This window comes from Diabrotica undecimpunctata, chromosome 8, assembly GCF_040954645.1.
Source record: "Diabrotica undecimpunctata isolate CICGRU chromosome 8, icDiaUnde3, whole genome shotgun sequence".
Taxonomy (NCBI): Eukaryota; Metazoa; Arthropoda; class Insecta; order Coleoptera; family Chrysomelidae; genus Diabrotica; species Diabrotica undecimpunctata.
The window spans coordinates 113,237,321-113,256,972 of record NC_092810.1 but is presented as its reverse complement, the minus strand read 5'-3'; the positions used below and the strand labels follow the sequence as shown (position 1 = coordinate 113,256,972).

The following is a 19,652-nucleotide window of genomic DNA, read 5'->3' as shown; positions in this document are numbered from 1 at the left end:
AAAAATATTAAATTCGATTGGAATATGAAGAAGCTATTTGAAAAAATCAGTAGAGTATATTAAGAGAAGTAATATCAATTATGATCGAATCAGTTCTTATTTTTTAGAGTCAGTTGATAAAATTTTTAGATTAAATTAGATAGTTAGTCTCTTACTAGACTACAATAAAATAATAAATCATGTAATAACATTTATGTGGGTTGGTAGTAGTATAGGTACTATGCTAAATGCTGTTCTCAAGTAAAGTTTGATTGGCCTATGATTAAAAAAATTGTTTGGGGACATTAAATAAACTATAAATAAAAACACTAAAAGGTAATAAGGTAAATAGTCCAAAATTTATGAAATGTAAGTCAACAATATACAAACAAAAATAGTAGAACACGAAAGATCATTACCTGTGCTTTAGGAAGTAAAGGCAGCACTATTGCCACTGAAAAATAACAAAGCTACGGACTCAGATAGCATTTATGCAATAATGCACGGAGAGAACAACTTCATGACAAGTACATAACTTTATAAATATAATATGACAAAAAGAAAAAATGCCGATAGAACGGCGTGAAAGCCACGTAGTACCCGTCCACAAAAAGGAGATAAACATGCATGTAAGAAATATAGAAGAATATCATTAATTCATACAACCTACAAAGTTATGTAAATTCTGTTACTGAGAAGATTAATTCTATACCCAGAAGAAACAATAGGTAATTAACATTGTGGCTTCTGAACGGGAAGATCAACAATAGATAAGATTTTTATCTTGCGCTAAATTTTAGAAAAGTTGGAAATACAACACAGATCAATTTTTTTCGATTTTAAACAAGCTTATGACTCTGTAAACAGGGATTCAGTGTGAAAGATAATGATGAAACTAAGGTACCCAGAAATCTGGTAGGATTAGCCCAGATGTGTGTGCATAATTCATGTGCAATTATCCGAATCGGCAGGAGTACGTCAGATAAGTTTCAAATCGAATGGGGTCTAAGACAAGGTGATCTACTTTCCCTTTTATTCAGGGAATATTATAGAAAAGCACAATCAGAATTAACAAACGGCTTTGCTGCACAGGAAGCAAAGGTACTGTTAGCTTTTGCTGAATTGCACAATCCACCAGAGATGTAAAATAAGTTGTTAGTCATTTTGAAGGCAGGGCCAGGCAAATTAGCCTCAAAGTCAAAAACTAAGATAAAAACAAGTACCCGGTAGTTATTAAAAATCCAGACTAATAATTATTTAAGACAAGTTTTCAAAGATTTCAAATACTTATGAGCAGTGAAAACAGGTATGAAAAATATGTAGAAGCTGGAATAATGTCAGGAAATTACACCCTGATGAAGCTACTTAAACTAAAATTGCTCTTAAAAATAACTAAAACTAAGGTACATAAATTTATATTTCGCCCCATAACAACATATGAAAGTGAAACGTGGATACTGAACCAGTGTGAAACAGTAATATTATTAGTCTTAGAATGGAAGATTCTTCGACAATCTTTGGGCCTTTCAAATGGCATATAACAGGAGAGTAGAGATGTGACATAACCAGCAACTCCAAGCACTCTCAATGACGAAAACATAGTACAATTTATTCAGGCAAATTGTATAATATAGACAGGACATGTGCTGACAGCGAATAAGGAAAAACTACTGAATATAACCTTCTGGGAAAGGTTCGACGACAAAAGATCAGTTGGTTGTCCAAGGAAAAGATGCAAGGATTTAGTAACGAGAATCTACGTAAGATCGGCTGCAAAACTGAACAAAAAAAGAAGACACTAAAAACAAATGATATTTAACATGGAATTTATTAACGATTATTACTTCTATCGATAAACACAAAAATAACATTAACTAACTGTGGAAAACTAGTGAAAATTGGCACATGATATGTTAAGAGTATGTACATACATGTAGTAAAAATTAAATAACCTAAATCAAGAGATGTCCAGGCTGGGAATAATTATATTCTCAAAATAAGTAAAACAAGATGGTCCAACAGCGGAATAGTCCAAGTAAACAACTATTCTTTTTATTCTTCAGGAAATATTGATCCCAGACATCATAACGGCGCCGGTAATATTTTAGACTCTTAAACAACTTACTCGGTCCTAATACCGAAAAACTCAAAATATCATTCAAGTATATGCTTCAACTGTTAATAAACCAGAATTGGAGAATCTATCTTTCCACACCGAAATAAAACAACTGTTGGCCCACACTAAGAAGAATAAAATCACTCTTATTTTAGGGCACTTTAACGCTTAAGTAGGCAAGGGACAATGCGATAACACTAACACAGTCGGTGACTATGGACTAATAAATAAAAGAGTCATTACTTTAGTTCAGTTCTGCCAAGAGTAGCACATAATTATTTCTAACTCGTGATTCCAGCTGCTCCAGAGACGCCTTTACACAAGATATAGTTAAACACCCAGTTAGAAACCAAATTGATTATAGCATAGTATCACAAAGATAGATCAATAGCATTTGCAGTGTAAAAACTTACCCTGGAGCATATATGGAGTCAGATCACAACTCTGTAGTGGTATAAATGCAGATTCGATAGTTAAATCCTTGAATTATCTCCTTTAAACTCCAGTTAGAGTAAGATTAAATGTGCAATTCTAAATACGCATGAGCATATATCACTTATAAATATCAAGAAACAACATAAGGAATAGATTATTCAAGATATATTGGGACTTGAAACCAACAGCGAAATTTTAAAAACAGGCATATAGAAATGTATGATAATGTAAGAAAAACATTATCTACAAAAAAATTAAGGAAATTACAGAAAACTTTAAAATCCCAATACATACAAAGTTAATAAATACTAATATTAAGAGAGTGCTAGATACACAAAAAATTAAAAAAATCTGGATAAACTATATTTATGATCTTTTTGACGACAGAAGTCCTTGTTTCCATAATCAACATTACACAGAAATAGAGCAAAGTATAATACCGTCAAAAATAGACAAGGTTCTAAGGGAGATAAAAAATGGTAAAGCAGCTAGACCAGACGACATTTGTTGACCACCAGAATTTTTTAAACTTATAACCAAACTATTCAACATAATTTATAACAGTAAATATATACCTGAGGGTCGGCTAATTTCTACCCATTCCTAAAAAACCAGCCTCAAAAGATGTGCTGTGTTCCGACTAACCAGCTTAATGAGTCATGTTAAATATTGTAGAAGGAAAAGAATTAGACTTCTGAGATCTAAATAGCATTAAGTATCTACAAGAATACCAAGTAGCAACAGTAGAGTTTAAAAACATATAAACAAAAGCTGTTTCCATTAAACGTAGAGAACGACGAGGTTGCGCCCTATACTATTTAACACGTACTGAAATTGTATTCCAACTCACATTTGAAGGCTTAGAACATGAAAGCATAAAAGTAAATGGTATATTAATAAATAACTTGATATGCTGGTAACACAGTTATAATTGCTGCGAATCGTGATGGTCTACAGCGCCTGCTCGATAAGATATCACATAGGCCTAAAAATTAACACCGTAGAATCGAAGATGTTAGTTGTAAACCTATATCTAAAACAACCAGTGCCCATAAATATAGACGATATAGAAATAACCACAGTTTTTAATATTGTTCTGAAGCTAGTTTCTTGTGGCATTTTAAAGTAATTACTACTTAAATGGGAATAAGCTATAATTAAAAGTTAAAGTACGTTTATTGACGTTTCAATTTCCACTTCGGAAATCGTTCTTAAAATACAAACATTAGTAAATTATACAAATTTTATTTAATTAAACAAAATTAAAGATCTAATAATAAACGGACCTTATTCAAAATTAACAAAAGATCCAACAAAGCCTTTGGATAACAGAATATATAGAACTTTATTCAAGTTTAAAGATTGTTTAACAAGTCATCAGAGAAGATTAATTACACCTCATTACAGTAAGACCCCTCATTTTTATGGAGTACCGAAAGTTCATAAAACAAATATACCACTTAGACCCATTTGTAGTACCATAAATTCTCCTTGTAGTGAACTATCAAAATTTTTATTAAATATTATACAACCATTTGCAAATAAACATGACACATTTATAAAAAATACACAAACAACATTTTTTAAATAAATTATCAAATATTAAATTTAATTCAAATAATAATTTGGTAAGTTTTGACATAAATACTTAGACATAAGTCTTGACTTTAAATATAGTCAAGACGAAATTAGAGAGTGACGATACATTGGCAACTACAACAACACTAAACATATCAGCTATAATAGAATTATTAACATTAGGTACTGATAATACATATTTTCAACTAAATAAAGAATTCTATAAACAAAATTTTGGTCTAGTAATGGGCTCTAGTTTATCTTCATTATTAGCCAATATATTTATGGAAGATTTTAAAACAAATATTATTTCTAAACAAAATTTAAAACCCACAGTATGGTGGAGATATGTAGATGATATATTCTCAATATGGCCTCATGGATCAGAGTTGTTGGACACATTCCTGAATGATATAAACGATAAAGAAGAGACAATAACATTTACCATGGAGAAGGAATATAATAACACACTACCTTTCCTGGATGTTTTAATGTCTAAGAACGATACTGGATATGAGACTCAGGTGTATAGAAAACCAACAAACACCAACAAATATTTAAATTTCAAATCAAATCACAATATTAATATTAAAAAGGGAATCATTAAATCCTTATACGATAGAGCCAAAATTGCTTGTTCTAATGAAAATTTGTTTTTGGAGGAAAAACATTTGTTAACATCTGTTTTATTAAAAAATGATTATCCTTTATCGTTTATAAATAAGGAATTTTCAACAATCGACCGAATAGAACAGAACAACTTAGGACGAGATCATACAGCATACATAAGGAATATGCGAGGAAAATAAGAATACCATACATAAAAGGATTATCAGAAAAACTTAAAAGGATAGGAAATAAACATTTTAACAACATTCAAAATAACAAACACATTAAGATCTATTTTGTCTAAAATCAAACCTAACAATGAACAAGAAATCAAAGAATTGTATTTATAAAATAACTTGTGAATGCGATCAGTTTTATTTAGGTGAAACATCAACGCCATTAAATATTAGAATAAGTGAACATCAATCTTATATTAAAAATAGAGAATTTGATAGATCTCAAATATGTCAACACGCATGAGAAAATGAACATATGGTTCAATGGAATGATTTAAATATAAGCCTAAAAGAAACGGATGGTAAAAAGGGAAAAATCAAAGAGGGGGCTCTAATTATGTTAAATGAGACCAATTGTGTCGCAAATTCCTCGGCAGAATGTAGTAGGATCTGGTTACCCATATTAAAAGAGGAAGTTATTAAAAGGAAAATACCAGTTTTAGTAAGTCAGTAACATATTAGAGGATAGATCATTTATGTTTTTTAAATAACAAACATATTAAATCAGAATTTGGTGTTTATTGAAAGTAAACTAAATGTACGACCAAATACTTACTATTACCACTTACCGGGATAGTATTATGAGGTTTTTTTTCCTGGTTTTTCCCTCATAATTTACTATGGAATCACTAACAGGAGAATTTTACTGTCATCATGGCATGTGTTTGTCTTTTTAAAGACGAATTACATGCTATGATTTTTTCTGACGGATATTCTCAAGTTAAAGTTGATTTCATGTAATAGAATGAACTATCTTACAAGTAAAGTCGTCCCATGAACGCAACTCAACAATATTGGAAATATCATTTTAAAGTCGTCTACTTTAAAATGTATCATGTATGTCTAAATTGTCAATATAAATGAGTCAGATAAAATTTAATTATTAGAAGAATTTTTCACCAAGTAACAAAAATACAAAATTTGTTTATTTTACTAATGTTTGTATTTTGAGAAAGATTTCCGAAGTGGAAATTGAAACGTCAATAAACGTACTTTAACCTTTAATTATGGCTTATTTCCATTTAAATAGTAATCACAGTTTTTAAGTTTAAATATCTGGGCAGTTAAATTAGTAAAAATCTAAATCCTGACCTAATTATTAAACCGATACTTAATAACTGATAATCATTTGCTAATATATTTTATGTTTTACGTTATTTGTATAACAATTAAAATACTAAATTTTTTATGGGCAGATGAAATCTGAAATTACTAAATATTGTGTTATTTATTATATTATAATATTGTTTTTAAAAATTAAGTACCAGCGCCAGCGTATGATTGTACAAAAAAATATAAAAGAAGTACTGTAAAGTTTTTCAATTAATAGCTTTTAGTCCCGTTCAAGCAAATATCATATTATAGAGTCTGTATTGATTTATGTACGTTAATTTATATACTTCGATGTATCAATATTTTGGAGTAAAGTGAAAAAATAGAATTACAAACGATCGTGTATTTTTGTGTATATACCAATTAAATTCTTATTCATAAAGAACGTCGTCATCTCAAGTTTCATCCACCAAAATGTCTTCCAGTGGACCTACTTCTGCTGTGTTTTATCCATGTACAGATAAATTTTTGAAAAAGTCGTAATGAATGGGCGGTGTAAACACCAAAAGATCTTCCATATCCTTCTTTTTTTAGTAGTAACTGGTATTAGAGCTTAATACAGTTTTGAAAATTCAATATTTTTAAAATTGGCAATACGTCCTTTTAGTAGATACAGGTTGCAAGTTTATGGCATCAAAAGGAAACTCCTCATCTAGTGTTTCTTTCTAAAATATTTTATAGTGGTCACTTTTTCGAAATTGTAGCTATTAAATTTTCAGCCAAGATACTGGCTCTTCATAGTATCAATCCGGTTCCGAGGCTGTACATTGTTTTTTTGAGCAGTATTTGTTTTTACGTTTGGTAGGTTGCTAACCTTGCCAATCACCCTCCAATTTTATCCGGGCTTGGGACCGGCTGTGGTTACCGCAAAGCTACTTAATCCACCCCGCAATCACCCCAGGCAGGTTTGCTGCCTGGGGTGATTGAAGCAATTGGAGCTGGAAGGTCAGATAATAGAACAAGTGATGGTGTTTAAATATCTAGGCATCACATTATCTAGCAACGGAAAGCTCGAAACCGAAGTGGAAGATTAAGTAAATAGAGCAAAAAGAGCTGCAGGCTGCCTAAATGAAACAATATGGAGAAATAAAAATATCCAGAAAGAAACGAAAGGCAGAATTCACAAAATAATCATCAGACCAATAATGACATATGCGGCAGAAACAAGACCTGGCACAGAGAGGATAAAAAGGATGTTAGAAACAGAAACAGATGAAAACACTTAGAAAAATTGATGGTAAGACACTATGGGACAGAGCTAGAAGTACAGATATACGACGTAGATGCAAGGTGGAGAACATCAAGAACTGAGTAAGAAATAGAAAAGTAGAATGGAACGATCATATAAGCCAAATGACAACAAATAGAGTAGTAAAGACGGCAAGAGACGGTTCCCCAATAGTAAGACGATCAGTAGGAAGACCACGAAAACGATGGAACGACAACTTACTGGAGGCACATTGAAAAACAGACATATCTATATAAAAAGAAGAAGAAGATACTGGATCGTTATCTTAATTTTTCTTTCGTAACAGCTGGTTCCAGGTTTTGTGACGATACAAAATTATTTCTGTCCATCTTGCAAACATGATACGGTTTCTTTGTGCGGCACTATTCAAACACTCTATACCAGTCTTCAGGAACATACTTTACTCTATTCTTGGCGCATTGTTCTATTATGCCAAAATCACGATCATTTGGGAGAAACAAATGTCTATATACCATAAACTTATGGTCTACTATTTCTAAATTATCGGAATCTGCAATCAGTTTCAATCAAAACAAACACTGTTTAAAGTTCCTATTCTGTCCCCCACATGCATCACCAAATCCAATGATGTGTCTTGCGTCCTTTGCGTGTTCTAGAACATGCTTTTGAATACAAGATCCTATTTCTTGTGGTCCTCGAGAGGCTGTAGTTTTATCCCAGTCATAGAGAAACACCTTGTCTTTATCGCTATACTTGTGAATACTTAAATTGTACACATACATCTTTTTTTATAGTAGTCTACGAAGCAAGTCAAAGTTGAAAACGGTAAAGCCTTTTCCAAATTAAACATGAATCCATACACTCACTTTCCAGCCTTTTCACTACGCCTTAAATGCAGCTCGTGTTGTTGTTTAAGCACTCTCTTTGCATTTTCGTTTTTTTTTTCCTGGCTCACCTGATTTTTGTAGGTGTCACACTTAACGCATGTTTTTCATAATGGGCAGTAAAACTGAAGATTAAAGTCGCAATGGAAAATTTGTCTGTATACACTTTTTGACACAGAAAGAGCGTTATCTGCTACACATTTCTTTTTATACAAGTTATACATAGTACGTGCATTCAGCTGTGGATCTAAAAACGTTCTATTAGGATGTGATCGTGTACTAACTGTGAAAGCTGTTTATGTGTTCGCGTACTAATTGTATATTTAATTCAGTAGTTTTATTGCTAGGCGTGTGTTTGCCTAGTAGATCTTCACCAGGAAATGATATATGCCTCTTTTTTAATGCACGCATTAACCTACCGTTACTTATTGCAAACGTTTGCAAAAAATACATTTTGCACACTTTATAAGACTCGTTAGGTATTTAGAACAGTAACCTACAGACGTGTAGGTTACTGCTTTGTTGTAGTGTAAGTGGCTGATTTAGACAATTATACAATACCACAAAGAAAAGCATTTTGTGCTGAAAAATTAGCTATGTTCCAGAAATTTATAAATATAGCTTTCCTTTCTTCCTGAGAAATTTTTGAACTGCATTTGCCCTGGCATGTACACTAGGGTGTCCCGTCTTTGCATAAAAAAATTTTTTTTTTAGCTACATTATCGCAAGAGATATCCAAATTTGCGTAATTTTCCAGAGATTATGAAAAATGTAAAATAAATACGATAGCATGTCACCTTCAGGGCTCTACTAGACTTTAAAGTTTTGTAAATTTTACGTTTGTACAGACCTAAATCATATACTTCAAATAATACACAAATTAAATTTAAAAGATATTTTAATATTAAAATTAATGAAAAAGGTTCAAAACAACTTAACAAACAATATAGATCCTATATTTCATGACAAACACTTAAAAATTTGAACTTATTTTTGTGTCCAAAATTTGGCATTTCTTGCCGAGACTCCAACCTGATTCTGATAAAGCTATCTCTAGAAGTAGCACCAGTTACATTCTGCGAGGCCGCTTGTATATAAAAAATATACAAGCTTTTATCTTTTACCATGATGTAAAGGTCCTCAGTAGAAATATGCCGAAGAACCGGCGGTGTTGTAACATGACAATCCTGACATTCGTGCCACCTAATTTTTGGTGTTTTAAATATTCTGCGTTTATCGCTACTTTGAGTGTCTCTAGCTTTTTTTATTCTTCGCCATGCCAGCTCCCTAATGTGATCTCTATCATCAAACAACATACTCACAAGTAAGTTTTCTGGGTGGGCAAAAAAGGCATTTCTTTCGATAACGGTATCCACAACAGATCTTAGATTTTCGAGTAGAAATCGAGGGTACATAATTAGTTGAAAAATATGCTTCGCTCCGTCCTTAAAAGACGCTTTTTGCTTAATTCTGAACCACATCGAAGCATATATTTTAACAAGCAATTGTAAATTTTCTGATGGGTTAAGCGTACTTACATAAAGTCTGAGTAGACGATTAGCAGTAGTAAGCCATCTGGAGTGCGCCATTTTTCCACCGGAGAAAGGAGTACAGAAACCGGTTAATACTGCTTGACATATTTCATATAGATGTTTTTGATCTGTACTTAATTGATTGACCACATTTTTTAGCAAGTCAGGCAAATTACCATTCACATCACAAAAAGTCACGGTGGGTTTATTTTCATAAGCAACTAACTGTTTTCCAATAGGTCCGGAGTATTCTCTAGGACCCGAAGTAGAACCATCTATGGTCAGGAACAAGTGACGAAACGGTAACTCATTGGCATGAAGCAAACAAACGCACCATTGTAATGGTCTCTTCAAATATTCCTCTAAATATTGAATCACGCCACCCTTCCAGCCAATATTAGTTGCAGTTCCATCACATCCAACGCAAATTGCATCATCTAAATTCAAACTTTGACCCTCAAAAAAAGTTGTGATCGAAATAAAAATTCCATTTGCAGTGCCACAACTAGGCGTTGTATGTCCCAAATAAATTGATCCGGGTTCTAATAACAATGAAATGTGTTCTTCCAAAATCTCTTTGCGATGGTAAGGATTCCCCATTTTCTCATTTATCGGGGTCTTGTCCTTTCGTCTATCAAAGTAAATGCTATTAACAACAATACCTGCAACATCTTTTGAAGCATCTCTTCGGGCTTTACATACAGCTCTGTAGATTTTGTTTTTATCAATAACCAGTGTCAGATCTTCGGTAGAAACCAAACCCAGATCAACCAAAACTGCAGAAGCAACAGCAGCAGCAGATCGCATCGATAAACTGTATCTATCACTGACTTAAGCAACTGTTGGCAACCGCAACGTATTTTTATTAAACGTGGAAGTTGACGGTGTCTCTGTTGAGAAAGAGTCAGGCACTGCTTCTTCTTCTTCATCACAATTTGCTGATATAGAATCGGTCGTTTGAGTAGCACACAACTTTTTGTTGCCCTCATTGATTCTTCTGACGTAACCAAAGTTTACAGAATTCTCTAAACTTTAACGGAACGTATAATATAATGCAATATTATACATTTGTACAGTACAATCTTAATTTATTTTAGTTCAGGAGCCGAAAAAATATTATAACAAAAATGACAAATTTTCCAAACTTTAAAGATCTGTAGAACCCTTAAGATATATTTTTATTTTATTTTTAAAAATAATGTGATAATCTATTGGAAATTACATAAATTTTAAGAGTTCTTGCATTAAGTAATGTTTTATATTTAGTTCGGGATGCGAAATTAAGTATAGTGAAATATTGCCATAAAAATGACAATTTTTCAAAACTTTAAAGTTCGGTAGAACCCTAAAAATATATTGTTATAATTTTTTTTAAATTATTGTGATAATTTACGAGCAATTACCCCAATTTCAAGAGGTCTTGTATTAAACAAAAACAAAAAGCGATTTTTCGGGACACCCTAATGTACACTCCCTGTTATGAAACTCTTTCGCCTTTATCAACTTATAAGATGTAGCAACATATTGTTCTCCACAGTTTCTTTGTTGGTTTCGAACATTCTTAATGTGTGTACTGGGCTCTCTATTTCGCTTTCTGTAGACATGCTTGGTAATTGATCAAAAAACCAACTTCGGACTTTTGTCAGCTAAAACAAATGTGCAAATAAAATATTGCTATTCACGCATTTGAGGTTATGAAAGGGACCAAAAAAATTTAAACTTACCGCTATCAGAATTAAATTTTGTTGAATCGTCGTCATTGTATAGCTCGTACTCGCTATCAGTACCACTAAATGGTTCTTTTACTGATTTGCTAGAACTCATTTTACCACAAAAAGATGTGACATTTATAACTAGTGACAGAATATCTGGCAGAATGGTCTAAGTCAAACTTAGACCATTTTGCCTTAGAACGCTTCAATGCAATAGCATCAATGCGACATTTATATGAACTATTGCTGTACATTCTCCATCATACCAATATTCTCTCCTTACTCTAATAACTGTAATTATTACTTAGCTGGCAGCCCATTTCACTCCTTACTTTATTATTCTTTATCCTTACTTAATTTTTCGAAGAAATTTTACTTTTATCCCATTAGTACTTAGTAATTTCTTCCTTTAGTATTCATTCCCCTACTCTTTTCTGGCCATCCTGCAAGGAAAATATTTAAAAAGCGGTGTTCAGGAAGAAGAAGAACATCCTGGTTAAAGAACCTCAGAATGTGGTTCAACACAACATCTGTGCAGCTTTTCCGCGCTTCTGCATGAAGATCGCCAACATTCGTCACTGATCACACATCAAGAAGAATGAGACCATGCTAACTGCGTTAGTATACGAAGCATAGACTATTTTGTCTTCGCATTATTTTCCGTAGTTTTAAGTTTTTATCACAATTTCCAGTTAGAATACAAAATATAAATTAGAATTTCAATAATTATAAAAGAATCATTATTTTTACAGAAAAAATTGCTAATGTAAGGCACTACTATTTTAATTTTCCATCATATTGATGTAATTTGTTTATTAACTGTACTAAAAACACTAATTACCAATATATTATCCTTACTCCCATAGTTTTGTCTGTTTCTGTCATCAAAAAACACGTAATAAATCATTACTATTTAAAAATATTTTAAATCAATATTTTATTATCATGGCTTTTAGTTTTCCAGATGATTTTTTGGAAAAATACGCATGCAATGAGTGTAATAAATTTTTATCAGTGAAACCTGTGAAACTATACGAGAATCAAGTAGCAAAATGTGGAAGATGCGCAAGATGGGACGATAAAGGAACAATCTCGACCTTTGGAATATTGGCTAATCAAGGTATTTTTAAATGTGTTAATAGATTTGACGGTTGCAGAAAATTTCTCCTAACAACACAAGTACCATTACACGAAGAAAAATGCATCAGTAAGTCGTACAATTGTCCATTATGCCACGGCACGAATGAACCACTTTTTACATTTGAACTTATAAGACATTTTAATCGGTTTCATCCTGATTGTGTACTTAAAGAAAATGTTTTTGAGATATCCAGTATGACTCCTATAATAATGCTTTATAGAAAAAACGATTTTGTGTTTTTTGTGTGCAGCAAAATTGAAAATGACAGTCATTTGTTCGTTCAAACCTATTTAGTCGGAGACGATAATATTGCTGAGTATATTCAACAACAATATTCTATACAATCAGAAATAGGTCAAATTCAAACACCAATAAGGAAATGCAAAGCTTACAGTTTTGAACAGATTCAAAATTTTATTCTAAAAGAAAAGGGTTTGGAAATACTTGGAAAAACGTGGATCAATATGGAAATTGATATTTCTCGATTACCTTGTTTCTATCAATACCCTTCTATCGAAGATCAAGAAGAACATAAAACAATTAGACGATTTGAGTATTTCGCAGAACAATGCTGGAGACAAGGTAAGATTGATCTATTATATACGTAGTTTTACTATATGCATATATATATATATATATATATATATATATATATATATATATATATATGTGTGTGTGTGTGTATGTGTGTGTATGTGTGTATGTACAGGATATTCCTTAAGTAATTGTACAAAAAGAAACAGTAATTTCTAAACTTAAAAATATTACGATTTAAGCCAACTTGCTCTACATGTTAAGTAATATTAAGAGAGATACTGGTACATTATTTTTCTCTATAACTTTTATATTTATAGATATTTATGTATAAAATTTTATAACCGGGGGTTTTTGAATAGTGGGAATTATAAGTTGATGCATAATGTAGCTGATAGAGGGCGCCACTTATGCCACGTAAGTAGCATACGTTTTAGCTTAACTTTGTCGTTCTTTAAGTTAGCGCTATTTTTGTTAAAAAATATTAAATATACATTATTTTAACAAAAAAAAGATATACCTATTAACAACTTCAAAACTCAACAGTTTTCGAGATAATCACATTTTACAAATCAACTGCATAACGCTGATTTTTCGCAATTACTCCAGACAACGAAGGAAAAATAGACAAAAACATCAATACTCTGAATTTTGGTAAAAAATTACTTTTAACTAAAGTTTATAGATTCTTATATATTAAAAGAAAAGTAGTACTATTCTTTTACGTACATCAGTAGAATAATTAATAAAATGTTATAGAATTTACGTTTTATATTAAGTTTAAGTCAAAATAAAGTACGTTTTATTTACATGCAAAATAAATAAATAGTTAAACTGAATAACATTAAACTTTTTGTAAAAGTAACTGTTCGTTATGTCCACCACTTTCTTCAATGCATTTATCAATACGTTCCATAAAAGATCGTCCCGTATTAACCCTTTACCGCATGAATTTTTGTTTTTTGTTAAAAATAAATTCTCAGATAAGAATTTTGGAAAACCTACGTGGGAAACTTTATAGACAAAAAAAAATTTTGGTGCCAAATATGGAACATCATGCAACAATGTAATATTAAAGTCAAACTATTTTGAAGCTACAGTATACACTATACGGTATGAAACTGCAAATAACAGTTTCTTTCTTTATTAATACACAACGGTATTATGCATTTCTGCACACTATAATATATGTTTTCCCTGTACAGCCTGGAAATTTGCATCTTGACCTAGTGCTCTCGCCCCAATAGGGGAAATGATCAAGCCCATCTTTACGGATGTCTTCTAGGGGTATTTCTTTAGTGGGTCTCTTTTTTCGTTTGTTCTCGTGCATCTGCTAAGTTCTACTACTTGACGGTTTTCCTACTTTGTTCTGTTTAATTAGTTTTCCGACTTTGCATAGAGTATCGGCTATTGCTAGTTTGGTACCCAAACGGGGTAAATCAAATTTCTTCGCTCTTTTGGCTAATAACCAACAGTTCACGGCTGTCATGTCAATAAAATGAAAAAATATTCGTAAATAATGTTTTTTCGACCTGATTTTTATACGATAAAATCCTAACATGGAATCAAGGAGATCTACACCTCCCATGTAGTTGTTGTAGATTAGGACACTGTTAAGACAAGGTATCATTTTATGTATACTTTCTTGTTTGAAAAATCTTCTTTTTTCTCCCTTTGGTTCACTTCCAGCATATGTCGACATTGTAGTAACGATTTTTTTATCAAACCAGGACACTACACTGAGATCCACATTGTCTATATTGGTTATTTTCTCTACCATATGACCTCTGCCGCGCTTCTTCATTTTTTCTCAGCTGGCACCACAACTCCAGGAATACGATTAAGTCTTAGACTTAGTTCCCAAAGATAAAATGCCTTCTTTGGTCAGATATATCATAAGAGGTATGCTGGTGAACCAATTGTCAAAAAACAACTTGTAATGTTGATGTTTTGGTGTCGAATCTGCTAATTTGACAACCACCTTGCTACTCATACTAAGATTTGGTACTCCTAGAGGTAAAATATTACTCTGGGAACCAGCAAACAAATTTAAGTCATAGCTGAATCCCGAAATACCACTCAGCACAAAGTTTTTGAAGCACCACTTATTTGGTTTTTTTTGGGTTATACTGCTTTAGCTGACTTCGCGCTTTTGTTGGTATAATCTGTTCTCTACAGCTAGAAATTATTCTTGCAGAACCATGAGTAGTCGTTCTTTGATTTCGCTCAGAACAGGTCTAATTTTGAATAATCTGTCATGTCCACGTTGATCATTTCAATCATGTCATCATTGTTATTGAAATGCAAGAAACGTTTTATTTCTTCGAATCTGTTATAGTTCATCACATCGCTAACTGTTCAGTGGCCAATATTGGCATTTCAATAGTGTCTTGTTGATGGAAGTTGAATTATCGACATATAAATAGTAATTCCTATAAATTGTTCCATTTTATATTTTTTTATATTAGCTGGTTTATCTGAACGTTGTTGCACTGAGTATAAATTTGATTGGTCTGTGATATCATCTATAAGACTATCAGGAAAAAAAACTTAAAAAATTAGACCGGAGTTTCTAATTGTAAAATCGAAAAAGGTAAATTTTCAGAACCAGTAAATTTTTTATCATTTTTTGATCTTCTCAGATTTCTTTTCACCCAATTATGAGATTTCTTTCTTTAATATCGTAGTCTTCAGACAAAGGGGTACCATTATTTAAATAATTTGAGAATGTGGCAGAAATGACAGTTTCCTTGACATTGTTTGGTAATATTTTCACGCTCCTCATTGTCACTATCTCTATCTATCTATATAAGGATTTTTACAGCTGTCGCCGCCTTCCATCTTTCAGCCAACGTCTCTAGTCCTTTCTGTTCTGCCATTCTCCATCTCTGAGGTCTCGTCTTTCCATGGCCTCGTCTACTTCATCCCTCCATGATCTTCGGGGTGTACTTCTCTTCCTCCTTCCTATTGGGCTCCAATCCGAAATCATTCCTATCCACCTTGTATGATCTTGTATATTAAGAAACCTTGTTCATTTTGTTCGTGATTTTCTTCAATTTCCAATTAAACTTTGTTTTATAAATAACTCGTAAACTTATTGTTACCGTTTTTATATCGTTTTCGTGGTTTACATGTAAATAAATGTTAACAAATTTTAATATAAGTAAACTTTTAAAATTTAACATAATTTATAGAATATTATTTTATATTTTTAGGGATCAATTGGCCAAACAAACTAGTTTTGTTAGATGACATAGATACAGATCTATCCCTCAGTGTTGATTCTACATACATCATAAAGAAAGTGGCAAGTGGTACTAAATTAAAAGTATATATTACCTGTTTCAATTGTTTTCGAATTACTGATATGAATTTATTAATAATGATTAACAACACTTACTTTGGTATTTGCGATGTTTGCTCTAAAATTAACAAAACTTTACATTACACTACTACAACCTTAGACGTTTTAGGTACAAATATGAGGTTTGTTCACTTTGATCAGTTTCTGCGTTGTCCTGTCGAAAACTGTAAATACAGGGACAACCTACTACAACTCCAAGCTCACATGATGCGAAAGCACAAGAGAGGTATCTCAATTTCCAATTATTTCAATCTTAGTTTCTTGCGAGATAAGGCAGGAATTTTAGACATGTATGCGTTTGTCTTACCCTATATTTTAACAGTAAGATTTTCGTCATATGTGAAACAGAATACAAAATATTGGAAAATTAAAGTTTTGAGACAATCTCTGGCCCCAGGTCTTAAGCCTAGATGTGTCATTTTAAACAATAAAGTGCCAGAATATCCAATTGTACAAGAAATATTTTGTTGTTCTGATTATATGTGGTATAGTAATGATTTTTTGTATGTATATTTAACTTGCATTATTTAAAACTTTTTTGTATTTAGATTTTTAGCCGTGTGTAGTTACCAACAATATCAAATTTTAAAACCATTTTATAGGTATACTTTTTTATCTTAATTTTAATGTATTAATGTAATATAATCTATATTTTTTCAACTGCTAAACCGCTATTTTTTCTTTTTGTAAAAATTGTATGTCTGGCAGTGTTTCAGGAATTTTGAATCAATATTTTGCACAGATAAACAAAAATTCTTAAACTGCAGTAGAATAATTTTTGTTTTTTTTTAACAGTAAATTCCTAAATCGTCCAATGGAAAATCTGGATTTTCCGTTAAGACTTTTGTATCTTCTATAAACTGGAAGACTATAAAGTAGTCTTCCATATTTTCCATGATTTAAGGAATGTGCAATTGATTGGGTGGAATACCATCTTCTTCTTATATAATTTCCCCAAATGCAGCGTTTTAGAACTTTTTGTAAATGTTACAGATGAAATAGATTTCCATGATGCGACTGACTATCCATATTATAGCAGTTAAAAAATCTGTTTTTTTTTATTTTATTTTAATTAAAATTATATCTTTGCCTTGTTAAAACAAAAAAAATCTCTTTCTGTATTTATGATCTACTCTATTCATTTTTCCTCGTTCTTCCTTTTCGTCTCTTGTCAATCCTCTTGAACTCCATTACCTGCTCTGCTAATGGAGTCTGGATTCTCACTTGATAAATTTTGTTAATGTCTGCATATCCTGTTTTTGAATTACTGACAACTCCTGTCTTGTCCCCTCCCTCTCTCTCTTTTTCTCTATTTCTCTTTCTCTTTCTCTTTCTCTAGTGCCATTCGTCCTTGTAGAGTATTGTGTGCTTGTGCGTTTCTTGACTAAAAGTGTAAGATGGCTGGCTGACCGGGCCAGGGCATCTTCTTTTTTGTTTATTCTCTGGATAAACTCTGATTCTTCCATCCCCTTTTATTTTTTGCTGTGTTTATGGCTTCACCCTATCTCTTCAGCCTTAAGTAATCCAACTTTGGACATAGGCCTCACCCAAATCAATCGATTTTGCGCCACTTGCTTCCAGTTGTGTCCTCCGATTTTCTTAATGTCATCAGCCCATCTAATTTGTGGTCTTCCTCTGGTTCTCTTTCTTAACCATGGACTTCATTATTGTACAGTTTTCTTCCATTAACATTTATTCCTTTATCTGCCCAGTTAATATCTTTGAACACCTCTTCAAGTTTAAGTGTGAATAGCTTTGGTGAGATAACATCTCCCTGGTGAACTCCTCTGTTGATTGGTATAGCTTTGGCTCTCGCATCTATTTGTATTTTCATTGTAGCTTTCTTGTAAATATTATGTATGAGCATTCTGTATCGGGAGTCTATCCTGCAGTTGTTCATAGCTCTCTATATTGCCCAAAGTTCTATGAAATCGAATACCTTTTCATAATCAACGAAACCAATATATAAGTTCAATTGATATTAATTGGATATCTATTAGTGTTCTGACTGTAAGAAGATGATCTACTGTACTGTAACCTTTTTCGGAATCCTGCCTGCTCTACCAGTTGACAGCTATCGAGATTCGACGTTAACTTGTTAGTTATTACTCTCATAAACAATTTGTACATTTGGGACAGTAGGGAGATTGGCCTATAGTTTTTCAGATCTCTTCTGCCTCCTTTTCTGAAGAGAAGTATTGTCAAACTTTCATTCCAATCATCTGGGAGTTCTCCTCTGTGAAGACATTCATTGAAAACAATTTTCACTCCCTCCTTTTCTACATTTCTACAAGTATACCATCTGGGCCCGAAGCCTTATTGTTTTTTAGTTGTGCAATAGCTTGTTTTATTTCAAAGGATTCTATGTTAGGGAGTATTTCTGAGTTGACATTCGTTATCTTTCTCTTAAGATCTTCCTTTGCAGTGTTATTTGCGTTCTTATTTGGGGAATATAAATCGCGGTAAAATGTTTGAGTAACTTTTAGGATTTCGTTCTTTTCTCTTATTTCTTTTCCATCTTTATCCTTCAATGAGATTATTATATGCTTTTCTAAGTTTGATCTTAAGCATTTCAGGCCTCGGTTCTTTTCTATTATTTTTTCTTCCTTGTTTTTATTGTAGATCTTTAAATCTTCCTTTACTCTCTTTTTTATTTGTTTATTCAATTCTTTAAAACCAGCTGTCTATCGCTTTTCTTCGCTTAGAAATGTGCGCACTTATTCTGTCTTCTCTATTTTTCGTTTTCTTTGTAACAGTCAGTCCTGCTTTCAAGAGCTTTCGTTGCATTTCTTTATTAATTGTGTTTATGTCGAAATATTCTTATTGATAATGTTCTACAAATTCTTTTCTTAAGACTTCTCTGTACTTATCTCTCTTGTGAATCGATTGAGAGCAGTTCTATCTTCAGAAATGTCTATGTTCCCACACAAAAAGTAATTGATCTCGTTTTTCGTCTTTTTATCGGGAGATATTCACGTCCATTTTCGGTTTTTCTCCTCTTTCGTTTCGTGTGCCATAACCATCCATTACTATTTTAGTTTCGGTACTTTCTTCTTTTTTACATAATTTTGCGTTGAAATCTTTCATAATGATGGTATACTTTGTATCATTTTCTTCTAATGCTGTTATCAAATCTTCGTAAAACATTTCAACTACCTCTTCCTGATCTGTTGTTGTGGGAGCATACACTTGCATAACCTTGATTTTGG

At 32.2% G+C, this 19,652-nt stretch overlaps 1 protein-coding gene across 1 annotated transcript in view; it reads left to right on the top strand.

The window, feature by feature from the left end:
* The first annotated feature begins 12,272 nt into the window (after positions 1–12,272).
* LOC140447863 (uncharacterized) overlaps positions 12,273–19,652 on the top strand; it is a 44,581-nt gene continuing 37,201 nt past the window's right edge. Inside the window, exons 1-2 of the mRNA XM_072540772.1 lie at positions 12,273–13,127; positions 16,295–16,407. Of these exons, the coding sequence (XP_072396873.1) occupies positions 12,350–13,127; positions 16,295–16,407 (891 nt within the window). The 5' untranslated portion in view covers positions 12,273–12,349. The remainder of the gene's footprint in view (positions 13,128–16,294; positions 16,408–19,652) is intronic.